This window comes from Lonchura striata, chromosome 8, assembly GCF_050655825.1.
Source record: "Lonchura striata isolate lonStrDom1 chromosome 8, ASM5065582v1, whole genome shotgun sequence".
In the NCBI taxonomy this organism is placed as follows: domain Eukaryota; kingdom Metazoa; phylum Chordata; class Aves; order Passeriformes; family Estrildidae; genus Lonchura; species Lonchura striata.
In genome coordinates this window covers 7,658,182-7,679,306 of record NC_140710.1, presented here as the reverse complement: position 1 = coordinate 7,679,306, position 21,125 = coordinate 7,658,182, and the positions used below count along the sequence as shown (strand labels likewise).

Here is a 21,125-nt window from a genome sequence, read left to right as displayed (position 1 = left end):
GACACATCCAGCTTTTCAAAGATGGCACCTGGGCCAAGGCTGGGTCACAGCATTTTTCAGTTCTACCCTAGACTTCTGACAGATCATGTCCCATTTGATGGTAGGCAGGTAAAGCTCACTGAGGTTGGATGGCTTCTCCTGTACCCTCCTGTACCTCAGCCACCCTCCTGTTCTCTCTTTGCTGTTATGACACCAAGCGCAAGTGTTTCTAAGGGAACAAGGCATGAAGCTGATCAGTGTTGTACTAAAATCATCACAGCAGTCCAACTTTAATCACTACAAAAACTGAAAACTCTCAGTGATGCTCCTTTTGGGTAGGTGGTGAACCAGAAGTTGCCCTGTTGTCACTGTCTGTGTCACACCTGTTTTGTAGTCACCCAAAGATTTGGCTGATGCTTGCCAATAATATAATGCACATCCACCTTTTGAATATTTTGCCTACACACTGTACCACTGGCTGAAAATTTTGAAGTAAACTTGGATAATTTTGAAAAAATTTCACATAATGAGAGCTGCAAACTTCTCCTTTCCTCTTCTTTTACATGACCACAGATCTTTGCCTTTCTTTGTTTTCTCTTCCCCACCACTGTTTTTTCCCATCAGTGATAAAGTGACAAAAAATAGAGAAATAAAAAAAAAGAGAGAAAGGGAAAATAGGAAAAAAATAAGTGAGCTTGGATGAAATTTATAATAAAGCCCTCTTTGAAAACCAGTGGCATTAGAAAAAAAAATACAAATTAATTATTTTCATCCACCTCCAATTATCTTTTACATTTAGCAGCAGCAAAGACTAAAACCATAACCTCCAAGTCAGAGCACAGATACCAGGAGCATGTTACCATTTGTGGAACATGTAATAAGTAATTTGACCCTTGAACTAACACTATAGGGCACATCTAGAAATTGCCACTTAGGGGTGACATCAGTCACTAAGGAACCAAACTTCCTGGCCAGAGTGATTTTTTAGAGAGCTCTTTGCCATTGCTCAAAACTCCCCTAAATTTACCCTTCCTGCTTACAAAGTGTTTCATAGAAGTTTGCCCCTGCATTAGGGTCCCAGCAAAGTAATTTGTGCCTATGCTTCTTCTTAGGTAAATTAAGCAGAACTGGTAATGAATGTGCCCCATTACCCTTTCCTTCCATCCTCAGAGTGCAGAGAAGCCAGACTGCAGTGAAAGAGCAAAGCCAAGCTCGGAAGGGCTGCTAGCTGGGGCAGAAGCCTGCTTTCATCTCAAGTCCCTTCTTCTTGCCCTCCAAACAAGCTTTGCACCCTTTTCTCTGTAAGCTGGAGAAGTCAGGCTGACATGGCTCTCATAAACATGTACACAATGCAACAGGCACCCGAGGAGTTTGTGAGCAATCTGTGCAGGGGCAGAGGGAAAATTTAATCCCAGTGCCCTTGGGTCAAAGAAAAGTTTGCAGCGGCCAAGTCCCAGTCACTCATGAATGCTGGCTCCTCAGAGCAAAGCAGAAGGAGCAGGAAGGTAAGTGCAGAGCACCTCGGAGACAAAAGGACTGAAAACAAAATGAAAACAAAACAAAACAAAACAAAACAAAAATCAATTCAACTGAACCCAGCCAGGGCAGGCAAAGAACAAAGGGTCAGGAGACAAAGCTGGAAACAATAGAGCAGCAAGATTAGTATCAGTTGTGAGGAAGAGCTGGGGCACTGCTGAAGGAGAATGGAAAGGGCTTAAATTATAAAAAGTAGAAGAGAATCCTAATTGTGAATCCTGACCTGCAGCTTGATCAGCTCTCACACATTGCTGCACTGACTAAAAGGGTTTATCTCAGCCCTGATTCCTTGATGGCAATGATGGTCACTTATCAGAGCTTTTTTTTGCCATTAAAAACAGAGCTATGCAAATGAGGTCTAAAGACAAGCCCAAACTTCCTGTGTTATTTACATCTTTGTCCTGAGTTTTGCATGTTTATTTCCTGCTTTGGCCCAGAGAAGATCTGGTACCTGGGGTAATACTGCTCCCCAAAAGTGTAGGACTTGCTGCCCATGGCCATATAGAGCAATAAGCACAGAAAAGGACCCTGAAAACTGGGCAGACATGGATAAACACCTTCAGAGTCCACTCAGGATGCAATTTGTAGTGGGAAAACCAGGCCATATTAAGGAAAGTCAAGTGATCATGAAACCCAGGTAATCAATATTTTCTCTTTTTCTTATCCTCAGACATCAGCAAAATGCCTCAGTGTGTACAAATATGATATGCTTTGCCCTAGAGGGAGCTTGGGCTGGGAGGAAATTATCTTTAAGTCCATGTTATCCAAAAGTATGAGCAGTCAAGAAACATTGCAAAACCAGGATGTTCAAGAGATTAATTGGGCAATCTCACATGGAGACAAAATAAATTTGCCTGCTGTTCTACAGTGAAAGCCTTTCTCAATTCTCCCCTTGAAGACCAAGGGCTCCTTTAGCTCTGTGATTACTCTAAAGAGGATTAGTTAAGCAGAGCTAGTCAAAGGCCTGCTTTGGGCAAAGGGCAAACCAAATCAAACAAAGCCACTTGACATTTCTAAGCTGCACAGGCAAAGCTGACCTTGCTGTCCCAGGGATGAGGAGTTACTGGAAACAGAAAGATGAGCACCCAGGGGTGGGCTGAAGAGGGGTGAGCCCGTCTGACCAGACCAACTTGCTGTTCCTGCTACTTCAGCTTCAACAGAAGAGGTGGGATAGCAACCTCTGCTGTTGGTGAGGAGAGATGTCTCAGCCACAGAACAGCCACAGATGACACAGCCCCTCCCTTGGGGACACCTCAGGTTTCCAAAATTCTGGGGATTCCTCTGCAGTTGCAAACAGCAACACCCAGCTCATGCACAGTCCACCTCCGCACCCTGCCACCATCACACCTCCTCTTCTGTGCAGGAGTTCCAGAAAACACATCTAATCACATGACTCTCTAGCCAGAGAAATCTAAACTCATCATAAATTTCCTCCAGCTCAGGAACCCAGGTGTACAACCTCCTGTACATGCCTGACACTACAATGAATTAATTCAAAGCCTGTGGTACCTTGTGACAGCCAATGTCACACTGGGCAGCAGGAATTCCTCTAAGAGTCTATTTGCATCAACATGACTTTAAAACGAGCTTTTATTTCCATTATTCCAGTATGGATGCTTTATTATTCTCAGAACAACCTCTCTCTCCTGGAATACTTCACACTAAAATCTCATCCAGGAGATTTACAAGGGACAGACAATAGTGGTTTTCGTGTTACTTTAGAAGCCAGGGAGAGTGTGTTTCCCTTTGTATTAAAGCTTTAAGTTCTTATGCACCTAAAGGAAAAAAATCTTGGTGGGAAGGATGAATGCAATTTTAACAACTTTAAGAGAGCCCTGCAGCTCATTTTATGGTTAGGCTGTTGAGTTCTGTTGCCTTTGTTTGCTTCTCATCAGTTGGTTTTGTGAACTCCTGTAAAAGAGACCATGAACTGCAGCTCCTGCTCACCACATTCCCTCACTGCTCCTAATTGCTGAGCTGCTCCTGAAAGCCCAGGAGTGTTCCCATCCTCCTGAAAGACCAGGAGTGTTCCCATTCCCATCCTCTCCTGATACAAGTTGTGCATATCATTGTCTGGATGCAGAACACCACTCACTTCATGGAAAGATTCTGCTCTTTTGACCAAGAACAGTCACCTCTAGGGTGGAACTCTGCACTAGGGGATGCACTTTCCTATGGACATAAAGGATTTTCATAGGATACCAGAAGTATTGAAAGGGAATGGAAGCTTTTTGTCTTTAAGGGTAGGGTGGCAAGAGAGTGTAAAACAAATACCATTAAAGTGGAGCTTCCGTGCTGTTCAGTTCTCTTCAGTCTTAGCAATGCAGCCCACAAAGAGAAAACACTGGAAAAGGCTCCCAAAAAAGGCATTTCTGCACCAGAGAACACTCATTCTTTGGTTGCCTGGCCATGGCAGAGCCCCCTTCTGCACCCAGAGATGTCTTATAAAGACATCCAAAGAGGAATTGCAGACTAAACCTTTATACACATGCAGGCATTCACTTGGAGTCTGGAAGTAGCCAGGACAGCATAAGTGTTTGCCTCCATTCTCCTTCATTTGGCAGAGGAGACAGAAGTGAGACTTGACAGTAATAAAACAAACATGCAATTACAGGATTCCTATTCCCTATGGAATCGTATTTTCTTTCCTCCTCTGGTAGGAAACGTAGCTTGGAAACAAAGATGAATTGGCTTGCTAGACAGAAGAATAAAATGGAGCAAGTGAGATGCAAGCCATGCATTTATTCAGATGCACATTCAGGAAATCTGGCAGATGTTGTCCCCAAGCTTCTGAGGACCCAGTCATTACCACCACAGGAATTTCTAGGTGCACTGCTTTCTTCTCCAGTACAGCTGCTGTTCCCAAAAGCACCTTATACCAATGGCTACAGAACTCCGTTTCTTTCCCTTAGGAGAAATTTATACCCTGGAGACAGCCAAGCAAGGTCACCACCTCTGCTCCTTCAGAAAGGTTCTTTTCACAGGTAAAGATTGAATTTACACTTGCATGTAAAACATGTCCTGGCCTTCAGTTACTATCAGTTATGTCCTAATGCTAAAAAAAAAAGAAACAGAAAAGCAGCTTTTAACCCTGACAGTATATTCCTCCTCTTTCTTCATAATAAAAGACAGAGTTCGAGTAAAATTCTAAGTAGAAGAAACAGGCTTCATGAGGATCCTTCTCACACTTATGACTGTGTTTCCCACAAAAATAAAAAAACCACAAATCCCAAACACATTACAAATCCCATATCACAATGAAGAAAATGCAGCCAAGTCACATTTATTCCATTTTAGCAACTTCACTCTCTTACTAACTCTCTCAGGTTTCCTGCAGGATCAAATTCAAAGACTATGAAGGCACTGCCTCCACAAAACAAACTAGAAAACAGTTTTAAGGGGCCACTTTGGAATCTGTCCAGGAGTTAAATCCTTCATAGCACCTGGAGCATCCTGGTGACATAGAGAGCAAGTTCAATTACCCACTAGCCCAGTGAGTTATAGTACAACATCAGAACTGGAGAGACAGCTGCTGGGAGACTTGTTTTCAGGCAGTCTGTTGCCTGCTTTAAACTTAAAATCAAAATTTGTACAGGTTTTCACATCTTTTTCCCCTGCCCTCTGCTGGTGAGAGGGTGAGGGTTAAAAACACAGACGAAGAATGCAAACAGAAAATCAAGAGACCTTGCCCAGTGCAATCTGTTTCTCCATTTCATATCATCTGATTTAAGGTGAAGCAAGAGGGAGCATTCATTTAAGCAGCTATAAAGAAAAAAAAGACTGATTGAAAAGTAATTTTTTTCTCAGTTTCTTATGGAAAAGAGTCACAGGTGTCTGTTTTTCGTATATTTTCTTTTTAATGGCTGTTCCCTTTTCAGCCCATAAGATTCAAGGTCAGCTCCAGGTCAAATTACACTGAGCCTGAGATGCTTAACAACTTCAAATCTAGCTGTGGGATTCCTCTCCCTCCTGTATTTCACTGGGCTTCCATTCTGGCATCCCAGCCTGGAAAACCCTGTTAGAGGCTTAGGGTACAAATTTTCATTTCTGCATTTAGATGGCACAGTGGATGCCACACTGGGAAATCAACAAATGCCATCCTACTAATAGAACATGCTAAATCAGTGAGTAAAATACATGTCTTGGTACATCTAGACATGCTTAATCTTGGAATTACTGACTGCTTGCAAAAGTCAGAGCATACAGGATAAACTTAAACGTAGGAGTGTCTCCTACAACTTTTCATGTATGTGAATAGTTAGGGACAGTTGCTTTTCTCCAAAGCAAATAAAATCTAGCAAACATAGGAAAGAAAATAAGACTCTGAGAATACTGGGGGCTAAAAATACCCCTATTGCCAGGTCTTGGATAAAATCCAAGCCATTTAAAAACTGCCTTATGGCCAGTGTTTAGAGGGTAGGGGCTTGCATAGATTTTGCACACTGTTACCTGACATCTGTAATAGTTAGTTTATTTGTCTTTACAGTAAAGCATGGAAGAGAAAACAGCCCACATTTTCTTAAAGGAAAATATTGTGGGCGAGAAAAATGAGGAAAAATATCTAAGAAAGGAAAATAATCTAAACCTACAACTTCAGAAAAATCTCTCAGAAATCTGAACAGCCCAAGAGAGATGAGTTCAGGCTGCAAGATGAATTTGCACTTCTTTGTGCTCACTCCAAAAACCCTCCAGGAGCAGCAGTGATTCCAGTTGGTTAAAAAATGATCTATATAAGCAAAGTGAAAACAAATCCTCTTAATCCTGGACCCTACTCCTATTTATTCATCCCTAGAAGTGGTACAAACATCAATGCTCATGGTGACCATCACCATCTGAGAAGGAGAATACCACCCTACCTTTGGATTTGAAAGGCACTCATGTGAATATTCTGAATATACTCTCTGATAACTGGGTCTCCACTTCCAGCCCTCAGCTCCACCACAGGCAGTTCAGAACCACCAGGAAAGCTTCCTAAAAAGGCTAGCCATTGTCCTAACTGTTAAAAGACCCAAACAGAAACAAAAGATTCTCAATCCATCTTTTTATGAAGAGGCCCTCCAGGGTTTTGTGGCAGCTGCACCATGTGTGAAATATTACAGCACTTGTTTGTAGCTGCTGGATAAGGTGCCTGATGATTCTAAGGAGGTCTGGCTACTGCTGCAAGCACTCCACAGCTGGAAGGTGACAGAAATGTGCAAGTTTAAAACACTTTAAAACACAGGAATGAAGGGCATTTGTATCCAAGTCAAGTTTTCTGTGGATTCTTCATAGTAGAATATGAAGAATGACAGAGAAACAATTTTGAACAGAGAGATAAGCTTTTTTCTTCCCACAGGAATACAAAATCCTTTCTTAGATTCATAATATGTGGGTAAAGTAGAGGACAAAAGATCAAAAGACAGGCACAAGCATCTCCTGATGTATTAAAGCTAGAAAAGTTGGTTCTCAGGGGCCTTGACTAGTCAAAAAAAAAACCAACCCCCCCCCCTCCAAAAAAAAAAAAACAACCAAAAAACAAAACCCTAACAAAACAAAACAAAAAACCTCACACACACACACACACACAAAAACAACCCAGGGCCTTTAATAGGTACCTTCTGTCAGGCCCCAGGAAGCTCCTGTTTAGAGTATACAGCTAAAAATCCCTCAGCAGAGAAAAGGCCAAAGAGGGCAGGAAGGGAACTGGCCAGCTCTTCAGGCTGAACTGAATAAAACCAAAGATCAATGGGAAAAAATGAAAACCAAAAAATATAAAGCTTTTTGCTCATTCTCTATTCCCCTATGGACTGATTCTCCAAGCTTGGGCAGTCACAGTTCTGGTCTTCCATCCATGAGATGCTGCCTGCTCCTGGGGAATCTTTGGGATCAGTTTCCAGATCTTAATACTCCAGGTGGTGAGCATCATCAAACATTCAAGAAGAAATCTCTCCACCAAGAAAAAAAAATAATCCTGACATGTTCCATATGCACTGAGCTGGCATCTGGATATAAAATCTGCAACACCTAACTATGCCAAAAAGCTTCCAGAAATAAAATTCCTAAGTGTGCCCTCAACTTGACTGCCAGAGGAATCTTTTTTATCCCTTCTTTTGATCCTCCCACGCAAAAGTTTCCAAAGATGGGGCAAGCACCCAATTTCACATTTGGCAGTGCTAGGAACAATGCTGCAATGGCCTTGAAATGTTTGACATTTCCACTTGTCTGGATGCTAATTCTGCACAGGAGGAGCTCTGCCTGCATGGGGCAGGGGCTCAGTGCAGAGCCCACAGCCTGTGGGTCCAGGCACTCCCAAAAGAGTCAAGCAGGAGCTACGACTGCAGCCACAGCAAGTTTCTCATGTGTTTCTCCAAAACTGATACCTTGATAGCTCCTTGTTATTTTTCTTGTATTTCCTGCTCTTTTTTTTTTTTTTTTTTTTTTTGGGTTTTCTTTGTTTGTTTTTGCTTTTTTTCTTACAAAGCACAAAGTTCCCATGAGACAATCAGAGCACGACTTCTATCTAGCTGTTTCATCAGGCTAAGCATGCCACATGCTTTTACGCATCCTATTTTTTTTTATTATTTCCCTTTTGAATAAACTCTCCATTATCAAAATAAAATAACATCATTTACAAAGCACCACCTCAGCAGCATGCCTCAGCTTTCATTTCACAGGGCTATGCCAGCAGCCACAAACAGAATCAAAGCAGCCAATTAAAAATCCATATTCATTAACAAACATCATGTGTGCTGTAATGCCCTGTATTGACTGTGGCACGGCAGGAGATGGGAAACTCGCTGAGTTTTCCTGCTCTCAGTCTGAAGCATTGTTTTATTAGAGGAAGGGTTTTACCTTTGCTACTCCAGGCCAGCAAGGAGAGTGTCCTTCAAGCCCTCGTGGCTGGGGCAGCAGAGGGGGCAGCTGCTGACCTTTGCCTCAATGATGCCAGACACAGCACCTTGCCAGGATGAGGAGCACACAGAGAGACCATGAATGTGTGCCAGACCCTCCCCACCGAGGTTTTTGGGTACCAGCAGGGCAAATGGCAGTGGAGTCTGTGGCACCGTGAGCAGGCATCGCAATAAATTCTGCATATGCTGGATTGATGCAACGCATCGGCTCAGCAGGACCAGGTCCAAGCTGCTGCAGTGAATTACCAAATTGCCCTGGCGCCAGGGGAGCTACTTTGATTTACACCATCAACACTTCACTGCTGCAGACAGCCACATGCATAAGTACAATATTTCAGACCTATACAATGAAGTTATATGGAGGCGTGCCAGGGTTATTTATTTATTTGTACCCACAAGCCTGAGATTTACAACTCTTTATAAATACAAGCTGGGCAATTTGCTTTCTATTTTTAACAGGAATGCTTTGTGCAGGAAACAGCTGTCAACCACTGGGAGCTGTGTTCCTCAGAGCAGCAGCTTCAGACAAAGAGAGGCCTCTTAGAATTCAACTGGAGAGCTAGGGTCACTGCTTTGTGATGGAAAAGAAGCTGGAGATGGTACACAGCAAGAAAAAAATAAGCAGTTAACAGAATAAACCCCAGAAAAATGGGCTGGAAAAGCTCTAAGAAAAGGACCTTTACACAAAATATACTGCATATGAGTGTGACTGTCTCATTCCTCCCAAATAGCTTCAGAGCCCAACTCTGACTAAGTTCAGCAAACCACCCCAAGACCTGGAGCCAATCTATTCCTAGAGCCTCAAGGAAGATGAACAGCTGGGTATTAGATGAGAGATTCTGCTGATATCCTGATATGCTGATTTCCATTGTGGAAAAATCTGTCATGCCCCCTTTCAGAGCCAAAGATATCCACACCAAACACATGCATCTGAAGGAGATCACATCCCACCAGATCTGCCACCCTGGAGCAGACACTCACCTTGGCAGACGAAGGAAGAGGGTGTTTCCCCAGGATGGACCCGTGCCGTGATGAACACCACTTTCTGTTCAGCCCCTGGACGCAGGTTTGCTGCAGCAGAAAGGGACAAAGGGGGGGAAAAAAAAAGAGAAATGAAGATCATTAAACTGTGCCCCAGATGTAGAAGCAAGCAACTGCTAATTTTTAAAACACATCCTTTCACTAGAATTGGTCACACATTATAAACAAGAACAATCCCTAAGCAAAGGGGCAGCGTCACCAGGTCTCTTTCCCAGACTGCACAAGGGCTGCAAGACTAATGACATGCAGCCAAACCTGCAACAACAAATTTAGCTCTCTTTTTAAACCCCAAGATTTACTGCAGTGAGTTTAACTACACTGTAATTGTGCTCTCACTCGTGATAAATGTCCCTCTGGGCCACAGGAATAGCACTGGGGCTCCAGTCAAGGTAAAGCCAATTGCACCCTGCATCACACTTGGTCCAAACCTTAACAGTGCCAGGCAATGGCAAAGTGCTACAAATTATATTTATTAGGCTTTGCTCTGGAGGATTTAGAGGTGATTTTTTAAAAAAATCTGTTAAGTGTTTGGGACTGCACCTGCTCTAACTGAAAGAAAATTTAAAAAGAGACCAAGATTAAATCCAGGATCCTTCTCCAGTGAGGGCATGAAAATGTGACATTTCCCCTTCAAATTACAGATAGGGGGAAAGCAGATTTAGATCTTAACTATGTTGAATTTAACATGGGTTAATCCCTCAGTTTTGGAACCACACCACTTTGGCCACCTGCTTCAGCCTTAAACTACATGGGTCAACCACGATCCTTCCTTTGTTTGTGCTGTGACTGCATTTAATAAACAGCACATGAAAATTATGCTCTTGCAAAATGGGTTCTGGGAATTTTAAAGACTATAAGAGGTCAGGACCTCAGTTAGATGTCTTATCTCAACCTGAACACACACAGCAGGGGTAATGCTAAACACAGCAGGCTCCAATTGCTAGAGACAGTTTAAATCTTTGTTTTGAAGTAAAAAGTTTATAGACTGGTAACTAAATCCAAGGTTTTTTTTTTTTTTTTTTTTTTAACTTAGTTTATTCTGTTTTAATTAGGTAGATGTATTGCATACATATCCAAAGTCAGACTTCTATTTTCAAAAATGTGTGAAAGTCCTCAAGACCATACCTTAGTTAATTTTTTTAAATTTCCAAAATTCTTAGAAATGCTCCATTTTCCCCATGGCAAAACACACTTTACAGAACTATAGGAATAATCAATACATTTTTTGCTGTTCTCAGGAGACAATTGCAGCAGGTTTCTTCTTTTATTTCTTTAGCATCTCAAAGTCCTGCAGCTGCTCTCCCCATAACTCAGACATTCATTTGTTCTTTCTTACACCAGCTTCACCATTCTCTGATGTTTTTGAACCCCAGAGGCAAAGAAATATAAGAAAGAAAGTCTCTGCCAAACCCAGAAACTGGTGGGGTCAATTCTCTTGGCAGAAGAAAAGTGTGAGGCAGCAAAAAGGAGCACAAACCCATCAGACAGGAGTAGATGACCATCCCACATAATTTGCATTAACATTAAGTAGAGTGGGAGGAAGGAGATAAATCAGCAAATCAGCTTTAAGGGACAAAAGAAGAAGGCTGGGATCACTTTAGCAAGAGGAGATGAGTTCTCCCCCCTCTTGGAAAGCCAGCATTGCATTAAAGGGACTGTGGCTCAGCACAGATGTGATGCTCAGCACCATGGCTGCCACTCTTTGGATCTGGAGCAGCACTGGTCAGGAGTCTTTCGGACAGAGGATTGATTTGGGGTGTTTTGTGGCTTTGGCTTTGTTTGTTTTAAATTACAAAGTTGTTGTTATTTATTCTTCTTAACGCTTATTAGAATCATAATTATGATCAATAATTTTCACTGTGGAAGACTATTTTAATTGGCAACAAATTAAAATCCCCACAAGTCAAGTCTGCTTTGCCCCCAGTGGCAATTAGTAAATGATATCCTTGTCTTTCTCTTGACTCATGAGCCTTTCCTTTTTATTTTCTCCCCCTGTCCTGGGTAAGAGGGAGCAGCTGTGTGGGCATCTGGCTGCTAACCAAGGTTAACCCACTAAACAACTACAAAACACCTTTTCATTTTTTTAATTTAAATGTTATATTAGGAATACATCTTATTTTCTACTTCAGGATTGAAAAGATCAATCAAAATTAAGAAGATTAAAAGTGTATAGCTTTGCTTAGTAGATGCCAAAAGCACTTAAGCAAAATGACAGAAAGGCACACTCGATTTAGCCACAGCTTTGAGACTTGTGGAAATTAAGAGAAATCTGTTGTGGTACCACTTTTACCCTTCTGAACACCATAGCAGTGAATCTTAGAAACAAAACTCTTTGACAAAACAGGGTTTTTTGGAAAGAAAGGAAAGAAAAGTAGACATGTCTGGAATAGTTCCTTTTTAATTTTCTGTTCTGGAAGATTTAAATCTTGAAGATTTAAATGAACATTTTTCTGTTCCCTTTGATGGCTACCACTATCATCATCATAGATAATATTTGCCTTGACTTATGACTGAGACCTAAACAGTCTGTCTCTGTGTGTTACACCCTGGTGTCCTGCTACTCACCCACTGCCATCCTGCCCCTGCTCAGAGGAGAATACCCCAGAGCAAAGCTGTGAGGATCTGAAATGCTATTCAGAACAATCAACACTAACCTCAATATATATTCTGGCTCCTCAGCAACCACAGTAGTGACAAAGACCAAGAAAAGTTCATAGTGAAAAGAAGCTCAATGAGCTGCAAGCAAGAAGCTCAGATCTCTCATTCTGAATACCACTCGTGCTGTTTGGCCCTCAACCCATGTTCCTTCCCCTCTAAAGCTTTGGCATGTCAAGCCAGACACTTAACCCCACTGGCAGCACTCCCTCAGCTCTCACCCAGGATACAGCAATTTCCTCTCCTGGTTGCTTATTATGCTACTGCAACTAAAGCAGGGTCACACAGAAAACATTTTCTACTTACAAAGAAAGAGTCAGATCTAATTCTAAACCTTCACGGGAAGGCAAGAAATTCACTTAGCCATTTTCATTCAATTTTCATTTCTATGCTACTATAAAAACATGAAAATGATAGTATTTGTATATAGCAGCTTAATGGTAGGTATCTGGAACATTCAAGCAGAAATATTACATTTGTGGAATTTCATTTACATCACCAGGATGAAATACTATAAGAGAACTGAGGTAGAACATCACTCCTCAACCTCCAGGATGTTTTCTGCTACCTTGTCAGACCAGAATCAGACTGCAGATTTGTGGTTTCTTTAGGTCTTGCAGTCATGATGTAGCCAATGATTCAAGTTCACAAATTAGCACTAAGGATGAGAGGTCTGACCCTGGGAGTCTGGTTCAGAAAGCCTTGAGACTGGTGCCCATCAGGAAAACTTGGGAGTGAATTTCACTCCTTTGCAGAGGACTTCAAAGTTGAGAAAGGTACTAGAAAAATCTTGTAATCTCTGGAAGACCAGAAGGCTCCAATTCATGGGAATCCATCATCCTACAAACACATGGCCAAATAACGATTTGATTTAAATACCCACATATATTTTAATGGAATGTTATCCCCTGCAAATGAATTCCATGTTGCCATCCCATCTCAGGTACTTTGCAGTACGAAGTGGGCTGCTGCCAGCATCTTTTTATTCAAAACCCTGTGAGTTAAAGACTCCACAGAGGAAATTAAAACAGCTCTATTGCATTACACTCCTGTGTGCCACCCCGGCTCGTCTGTGTCCAACAGAGCTGGAACATCTGTGTCGAGAGCGAGCGTGGTGTCGGCGCTGCTCCGAGTGCTTCATCTCCACCACATTAACCTGCTTCAAGCAAATCAAATCAAGGCAGCATTTACTGTACCCTGTTTTTTCCTAAGAGACCAGATCAGCACCTAATCCCATTTAGTTTTGCTCCTTCTGGCAACAAATGTCATTTCAGGTAAGAGCGAGCATCTTAATGCAAGATTGCAAAGGAACAGCATTTTTGGTCACTACTGAATCCCACTGGACTTGGTGAGGTCAGATTTTCTTTTTCACCTTCTTATAGTTGGCTTGAGCAGTACAAAGAAACTAAGTGGGACAGAAGGTCAAAATTATGTCATTTGTACCACAGAGTGATGAGCAAAGACTGGACTACAGGTTCTAGAAGTCAGACACCCATGCCTATGTAGTTTTACCTGAAATGGGAGGCAGCAGTACTTTGTCTCCCATGCAAAACCCATGGAAGGTCAGGTATGTGATGGGGTAGCACTGCTACAGGGGACCCTCACTGCTCATGGACTGCCCTCACCTCCCATCACCTTCAGTCTTTCCTGCTGGAGCTTTTTCAGCAAAGCCTCCTTTGTGCAAGGACTCAGCAATCGTCCTGCTTGTAATGCTCAAAACTGCATCCAAAACCTTCCAAGTTCTGGGTTTTCATTCAGGCTCTGTCCTTGACTCTGTCAGGTGCTTAAGTACATGATTTGTTTGACGGATTTGCATCGTGCTCAAAAATGTGCTTAACCATAATTTTGGCATGAGAGCTGTGCTGAATTGGGGCCATTTCGCAGGAAGCCTGCCTCTGAGATCATTGTCACAATGTTTTAAAGTTGGAGATTGTGCAACTATTATCCTTTATTGCTCGTTTTATGCCAAAGTCTCCCTTTCTTTTTACATTCCTCTTAAAAGGGAAGCTATTTTGGAGCATTTAATATTATTTAATCTCTTTACTCTGGCAGCATAGAAATTACAGGAACCATTACAATGGTCCTGTGTGAGCGTATGCTTTATTGATGTATATGCTGACCTAATATCAAATTGATTTTACTCAGCTTTTCTGCTGACCATGGAAAAATGCAAATTGAGTATTATATTTGCACACTAATTTTATTGGGCCCCTGTGTCTTCATAAAAAGATAAAGTTTGGGCTAATAAAAATAAAACATTTCTGGGGCTAATATAGGCAAATGTTTATGTAGGCAGGTAACAAATTGGTTTGTCATTTAGGGGAACATAAAGAGCACTAAAATCATCTTTAGGCAAAATAGATTGGTGGCTTTTGCTTAGCTTTTAGCTTTCATTTGCAAAATCAATTTAATGTAGCACAGTGTCTCAAAGAAAGGGTGACACAGGATTAAGACATTAATTGTATTCCCCCTCCATAACTCCCCCTTATTCAGAGGCCCTGGGATTTGGGTTTTCTCTTGTTCAAAGCAAATTAAATATATTTCATCAGAAAATGGGGAAAAGGAACCTTTAGACTTTTGCCATGTGTGAGCATCCCATTGGGACAAACAGGAGAAGGTAGGACAGTGGGACTCAGCGTTCTGAAGGCAGATGCTGACAGAGTTATCAACACTTGTCAATGCCACCAGGAATCTGAAAGCACAGTAGCTGGTGTGATGTTCTTCCTGGGTATGGCTTTGTTCCTCCCTCCTCTTCCCTCCCAGTCCTCTGTAACAATGCCTTGTGCATCCCTCATGTCCTGGAGCCCTGCTGGAATGCAGCTGAGTGAACTTCCATGGCAGTTTAAGTAGACAGGCGTATATCAACAGCCTAACTTCATTTTATTGAAAGGAATTGGCCTATTTACATCTGAGAGCAGGCACTATTTCTACCCAGCTCTTGGTTTTCATCCCTTCCTTCTCCTTCCCTTCCTCAGTTGCAGGGTGTTTTGGAGGGGTTCCATGTGGTGGGAGGTTACATATACAGTTTTGATGTTAATACTTGACTGCATTTTCAACTTAATAGCCCAGCAAAGGGATCTGACTGTGAAGCAAAAGGCCAGAAATATCTCCTGGTAAAATTATGCTGAAGCACAGATCGAACGACACTGCAGAGCTATTTGCAAAATCAGAAATGGCAAATGCCTACAGAGCAAGAGCCCACTTCCCTCCCAGCCACATTTGCTTGTTTTTAATCTTCATTACATCTTGTAAGCAACCATTTTTCCATTTGGGCTTTCTGATACTGGCAGCTCACTACGCTTTTGAGGCAGGAAAATTAAATGCACGCAAAACCAGTCAAGATATACTCACATCTTTCCTTCCTCCTCATCTCCACTAAAAAAAACCCTCAAAAACCTGAGGTTTTGTTTTTAAATGCTACGTATGCGTTTGAATGTTGGAACATGCAGTCCTATGAATAAGAATAGAAATCTGGAATATGAACAGCACATTATTCATCCTCAAATGGCCAAGGTGATGACAACTCACAATTAAGGATGCAGACAGTAGCATTTAATGTCACCTACCTGCATCACTGTTATATCATAACAGTTTAGCAGGCAGGTCCCCAGCCTGCTTTCTTTTTCCCTTTTCTGCTTTGCTATTTATAAAGTCAGGTTGGAGTGTAGATCAACCCCTTGCCCTCCAGAGACCGGAGGCACACAGTAAATTATGGGAAAGCTAAGTGGTACATCAAATGTGTCTCCTCAAAGCTATACATCATCTTGTTAAATTTGATGTCTAATCCCAGAACCCCAGAAATCATTCCCAAAATCCCAGAAAATGCATGTGTCCTTCAGATGATATAGAACAAGAAAGTAAAGTTTACCTGCAGGGAAAAGAAAAGAAAAAAAAAAACACCAAGACAAAAACATTCTAGACACGATTTGCTAAAATCTTCATTTTACTTGAGTGTCTTTCAGTGCCATTTCCTTAAATGCTATTGACTCAGAGCTCACCCATCTGTACTTGAATACATGAGCTCTGATCTACAGTACTGACTTTATTTTTCCTTGCCATAGCTGACAAATCACAAACTGAATAAACCAAACATCCTATTTATCTCTCTCCAAAAATCTTACATCAGATATAAATGCAGTATCTTACATGTGCAGCAGCACTTCTCCAGTCACCACCAGTGACAACAATAATGATCTTCAGCCATTCCATAGGATTCTCTTGACTGAGTTCCACAGCCCCTCATCAGTGAGGAGGAGATGGAAACACTCAGGAGCTGCCTGCTGCCCCAGAGCAAGCAGACCTCATCCTTTGGGAAGGGATCAGCATCTTTCTTGCTCTCTCTGTTCAGAGCTATCATCCCTCCAGAATTCTCACCATCCCAGTAGCTTTCACTTTTTACAAAGGTATAGAACTAAAATATTCAGATGCAAGACATTTCCACCTGAAATACTACATTACATGGGTACTTTTTCAGTTTGTCTTTAAAATCCAGGGATTCAAAAGATGATGCTAGGACCTGTTAAAAAGCAATTCTCTATCAGCTCTCTCCAGTGGAGAGGGCTACAGCTATGTTTGTTTGCTATAAGTATGCATGGACTTAAAGATAAGAGAATCATTTATGTCAGAATTTCAGCCAAGGTAGAAAAGAGGGAATTACCATCCCCCCCACAAAGTAGTCCAGCAGTTACAGGAGCAGCCAGGACACCTTTGATCTGTTTGGGTTTTTTTCCTGTTTTTGCTGTGGCTTTGCCTGTGATTAACTTTAGTGCTCAGACTTTCCCATATAAAAAAAAAAAACTGAGCAAAACTATGTGCACTTCAGAATAGAATTGAGAGTCCCAGTACAGCTATTCTCAAAACTCTTCTAGTTCTTGGAGATGCACAGCCACATCCTTGTGCTCATCATGGATTTTTCCAAGGAAGGCAGCACTGAAAATGACATATATAGCTGCCATGAGATACAACACCAGAATCTGTGAGTCCAGCACCTCCCAAGGCCAATGGATAAAAAAATAGGGAATGAACAAGCTGCAACACAACATGCAAAAATTAGTAAAGACGTTTCTGGGAAGCTGTAATTAGAAAACCTCCATTCGCTGGGGCTAGGTCTTGTATTATTCACTTAAGAAACAGGCAAAAAGTATGACAGGAGGAGAATTAGGAAAAAAGAAAAAGTTGGAGCAGCATGAAATAATGGACAAAGCTGGATACCTAGTCAGGTCTCTCTCTGTGAGGAAAAAAATTGAAAAGCAACCAAAGTTTCAGCCTGCTGGGCTAAAGTCTCAAACCTGGGGGAGCAGTGAGGCAACACAACCAACGCTGTCACCGATTAATCTCCTGTGTTCCACCTTTTTGACTCTGACCTGAACAACATGAACCCTTCTTTCTCTTCCTAAACACCCATTGAAAAGAAGTGGGGACATGATCAATTACAGGACACAGGAGATGATTATTTTTTTGATTTATGTGTTGTATCAGACCCTTCCTGGGCAGAAGGACAAGGACTGACAGGGTTAGAAAGAATAAAACCTGCAGTGTACAAAACCTTGAAAGCAGTGATCCTGAGCAAGATGTGCAGGGTGTTCTGCAAGGGGTTTTGGCCTTTACTGAACTATGGCTGTGAGCTTTCACAGTAGCTGAGCTAGCAGTCAGTAAAAAGCAACCTGCTGAAATGAGATTCATGAAAACCCATGCTCCTCAGAATGTGACACTGACCTCTCTGGGAAGCACCAGCACTCTGTTTGGAGAGAGGCTTGAGCCTACAGGCAAGAAAGAGACACCAGTGAATTGTTTCTCTTTTCATATTCCCCACTTGTCCGAAATCAGAATTCAGCCTGTAAAAATTAAGATGCTCAGTGGAGGGTCTTACACACCAAATTCAAATTTTTAAATACTTCAGCAAGGTGAGGGATGCAGACTACCCTCAGGGCTGAAGTACACACACCCCTAAGGCAGCCAGGAGCAAATCTTTCTTTGCTGTAATATTAGACTGGCTTCAAGGTATCAGGGTATCAGGGTGAGATACCTGTTCTTCAAGTAAGCAGGATGGCAAGGATGGGGTGGAAAATGCCCCCTTTTCACAGGGCCCTGCTTTTGTTCATTGATTCTTTGCAGATTTTGATTACAGGGACATGATGTCAGGGAATCTGTGGCTTGGAGGTGTCAACAGCCCTAAATCAGCTCTGCTTAGGTGTGTGCACTCCATTCGCTGGCAATTGACTCCAGCAGCAGCAAGTGTCACAGCCATGACCTCAGACAGAAGTGCAGTAGGCATATTGGACCTACACCATAAATCTTAGAGTCTGGCAGGACAAACTCCTGTCACACCCTTGTCCTTTCCTTCTAAAGAAAGCAGTGAGATGCCTGGAGGCAGGGCACTTTCCATTCTCGTTAGGGGCCAACAATTAAACAAGCTGCCATTCTTATTCAGATGTTGCTTATGACATTTTCCCCTCTGTTGCAAAAACAATTATCGCAAAGATGTTTCAATTCCACCTGGACACATAAAACCTTCTCCTTCCCCAGCTAACCTGCTGCCTCATTTCCCTGCCTTGCAACAAACTGAGAAGAGCTCCTCTCACAGATGTGATCCCTCAGAGCTCCCTGTAAGCACCACATTAACTTCACTTGCACGCAAGTGTCCACTGATCCTAATTGTCCTTTTCGTCCCATCGTTAGTTAGCAATAAATTCCAGAGGCACAGTCAATCAATACAGCACGGGGCATAAGGGAAAACACATTTTGTTGCCTGCACTAGACACACACTGAAAGGCTGTGAAAGTTTTGTAAATCCTATCTAGTCAGCAAACTGTTAAAACCAATTTATACACACTCACATTCTCTCTCTCAAGGCAATAAGCCTATGGAGAATTTTAATTAAAGTCAAAGGAGCCTTTAAAAGTGGAGGGGGAGAAATCTAGCACAGCGAGAAATAAATTAATAAAAACACGCTCCAAGTTGAAGCTCAAGGGGATCACTCTCAGTCATCATTTATTTAAAGGATGGGACACGTCAAAGATAGGAATGTCAAGTGGGAGATGCTGTGAAGCAGCAGAGGACAGAAGAGGGGCTGACGAACTGCATGCCACAACTTCTGTAGCAGATCATTTTTTGTCACGTAGGTTATACTTGTGGCTGGCCACCTGCTGCTTGATATTCACCAGCTCTCACAGTTAGGGACTGAAATATCTGTATTCCCTTTCACAGTTGATCTGGGAAGGACCTTTTAGCTCATCTAGAGCATCCTTATATGGTCAGCATCCAATTTCTGTAGAAAATTATTCCTTTATCTCAACCTGAGGGTATTTTTCTTGATATTTAGCCAAGGTTCTTTTTCTGAATTTCATTATATTTGTCACTTGCTTCTTCCCTTAGTGTTTATATCTTTAAAATTACTTAAGTTTTTATGCATCATTCTAGCTTTTTCTTGGGCCATAGACTACTCCAGAGGAACTGGCTGACCCCTCTAGATGATCTGGTCAATTCTCATGTTCCAGAGCTCAGAGGAGAGCTGGCATCCTGCTCTTCACCTGTCATTTTTGCAGCCACCAAATCATGTCTTGAAGCCTTTTCCATAGCACAGGCAAGAGATTTCATCACTCAGGGCCAGTTGCAAACAAGCAGTGCCACATTTCTTAACTTTAACAACTCCCAGTAGCAGCTGCTGGAGCAACTTCTCATCACCTCTTATAACAGCTCAGTGGAGTGTAAGATGCTTGTGAGGATCAGTGTCCTCAGCAGCCTCCTGGCTACCAGCCTGTGGCCAAGGGAATATAATACTTGTAGTTGGGGCTGTATCAAAATATCCCCAGCATCAGATGCAAATTAATCACCCATAATAAATCATGTGATTGTACTGGAAACCCATCCACTCTCAGCCTCCAGCTACAAGAGTTATGGAGATCCAATATGGACTGCCTATCTTGACACTCATTAGCTTATTTAGAGTCTTGTGCTGTCAATTTTCCAGCTAGATCCCTTGGCAGAAACAAAAACTTCATGGATTAATAAGACCCCACATTAGTTTCCATGTAAAAGACTGGATATACAATTCATGTCCAGTGTAGAAAAAAATTTCAATTATTCAAAACATTAATAAGTATATTTGATAGTCAATGTAAATTGAATTATGTTTTGCCCTTTCTCATAAAACAAACCAAAACACCCTTTTCATGGAAAGAGGGTTAGAAAGGTTAAAAAAAATGAATAAAAGTCAAAGTCATTACATTCCAATCAAACTTGATAAATATGTAAATTACAGCAACTAAAGAGTTGTCTTTGACAAATGGCTTCCACGTAATGGATTTTTCATAGTAATGAGGCTACACTGCAATTGTTTTTTTAAAGCCTTACATTTCTCATTAATAAAAAGTGTGAGTCAGTGTGCACAATGGGCATATTTACCCAAAAAAAAAAAAAAAAAAAGATTAAGAAGCAAATAAAATTTTCAGACAGCAGTTGACATAACAGACGGATGCTTGAGATGGTGTCATTGCTTCCATCAGCATTGACACATTGTTGACTTTAATTAAGTAATTAACTTTAAATAAGTAAGTTGAGTTTAATTAACTTGAGCTTGAGGAGCTGCTCAGTGCCAGAGGAAAGCCCAGGATTTGCCACTTGCAATTCAATTGAGGTTTGTTTCTCCATCCAGACCATCAAAGGTGCCAGCTGCAAATGCTACACAGGCCCTACAGAAATGGCAAAGCAGGCAAGCAAATCACTTCATGCAATATAAGTAACTTCCCTGGCCACCATCTTCCTGCCTCATTGAGTTCACTGGCACTTCACACCATGTCAACCACCACAGCACCTGGGCATCTCACTACCTTCTAATGGATTCTGAACACTACTCCAAAGAAAACGAACCATGGAAGAAGAAGATGGCCCTGGACCATACAGTACTGCTTTCAGTTGCCTTATCATTGTCCTCAGAACACCCTGGTGTTCAACAAGGCATCTCTAAGCTTCTTACTCTTGATTTCTGTTTACTTGATGCGTTTTGGAACAACAGAAGGGCAGCAC

General features: G+C 41.8%; 1 protein-coding gene across 3 annotated transcripts in view; it reads right to left on the bottom strand.

The window, feature by feature from the left end:
- Window positions 1-21,125, bottom strand: part of BEND5 (BEN domain containing 5) — an 879,444-nt gene that overhangs the window by 194,771 nt on the left and 663,548 nt on the right. For all 3 annotated transcript variants that reach the window (XM_085585667.1, XM_085585666.1, XM_021529103.4), the window contains one exon: window positions 9,387-9,476. In XM_085585667.1, the coding sequence (XP_085441793.1) occupies window positions 9,387-9,476 (90 nt within the window). The remainder of the gene's footprint in view (window positions 1-9,386; window positions 9,477-21,125) is intronic.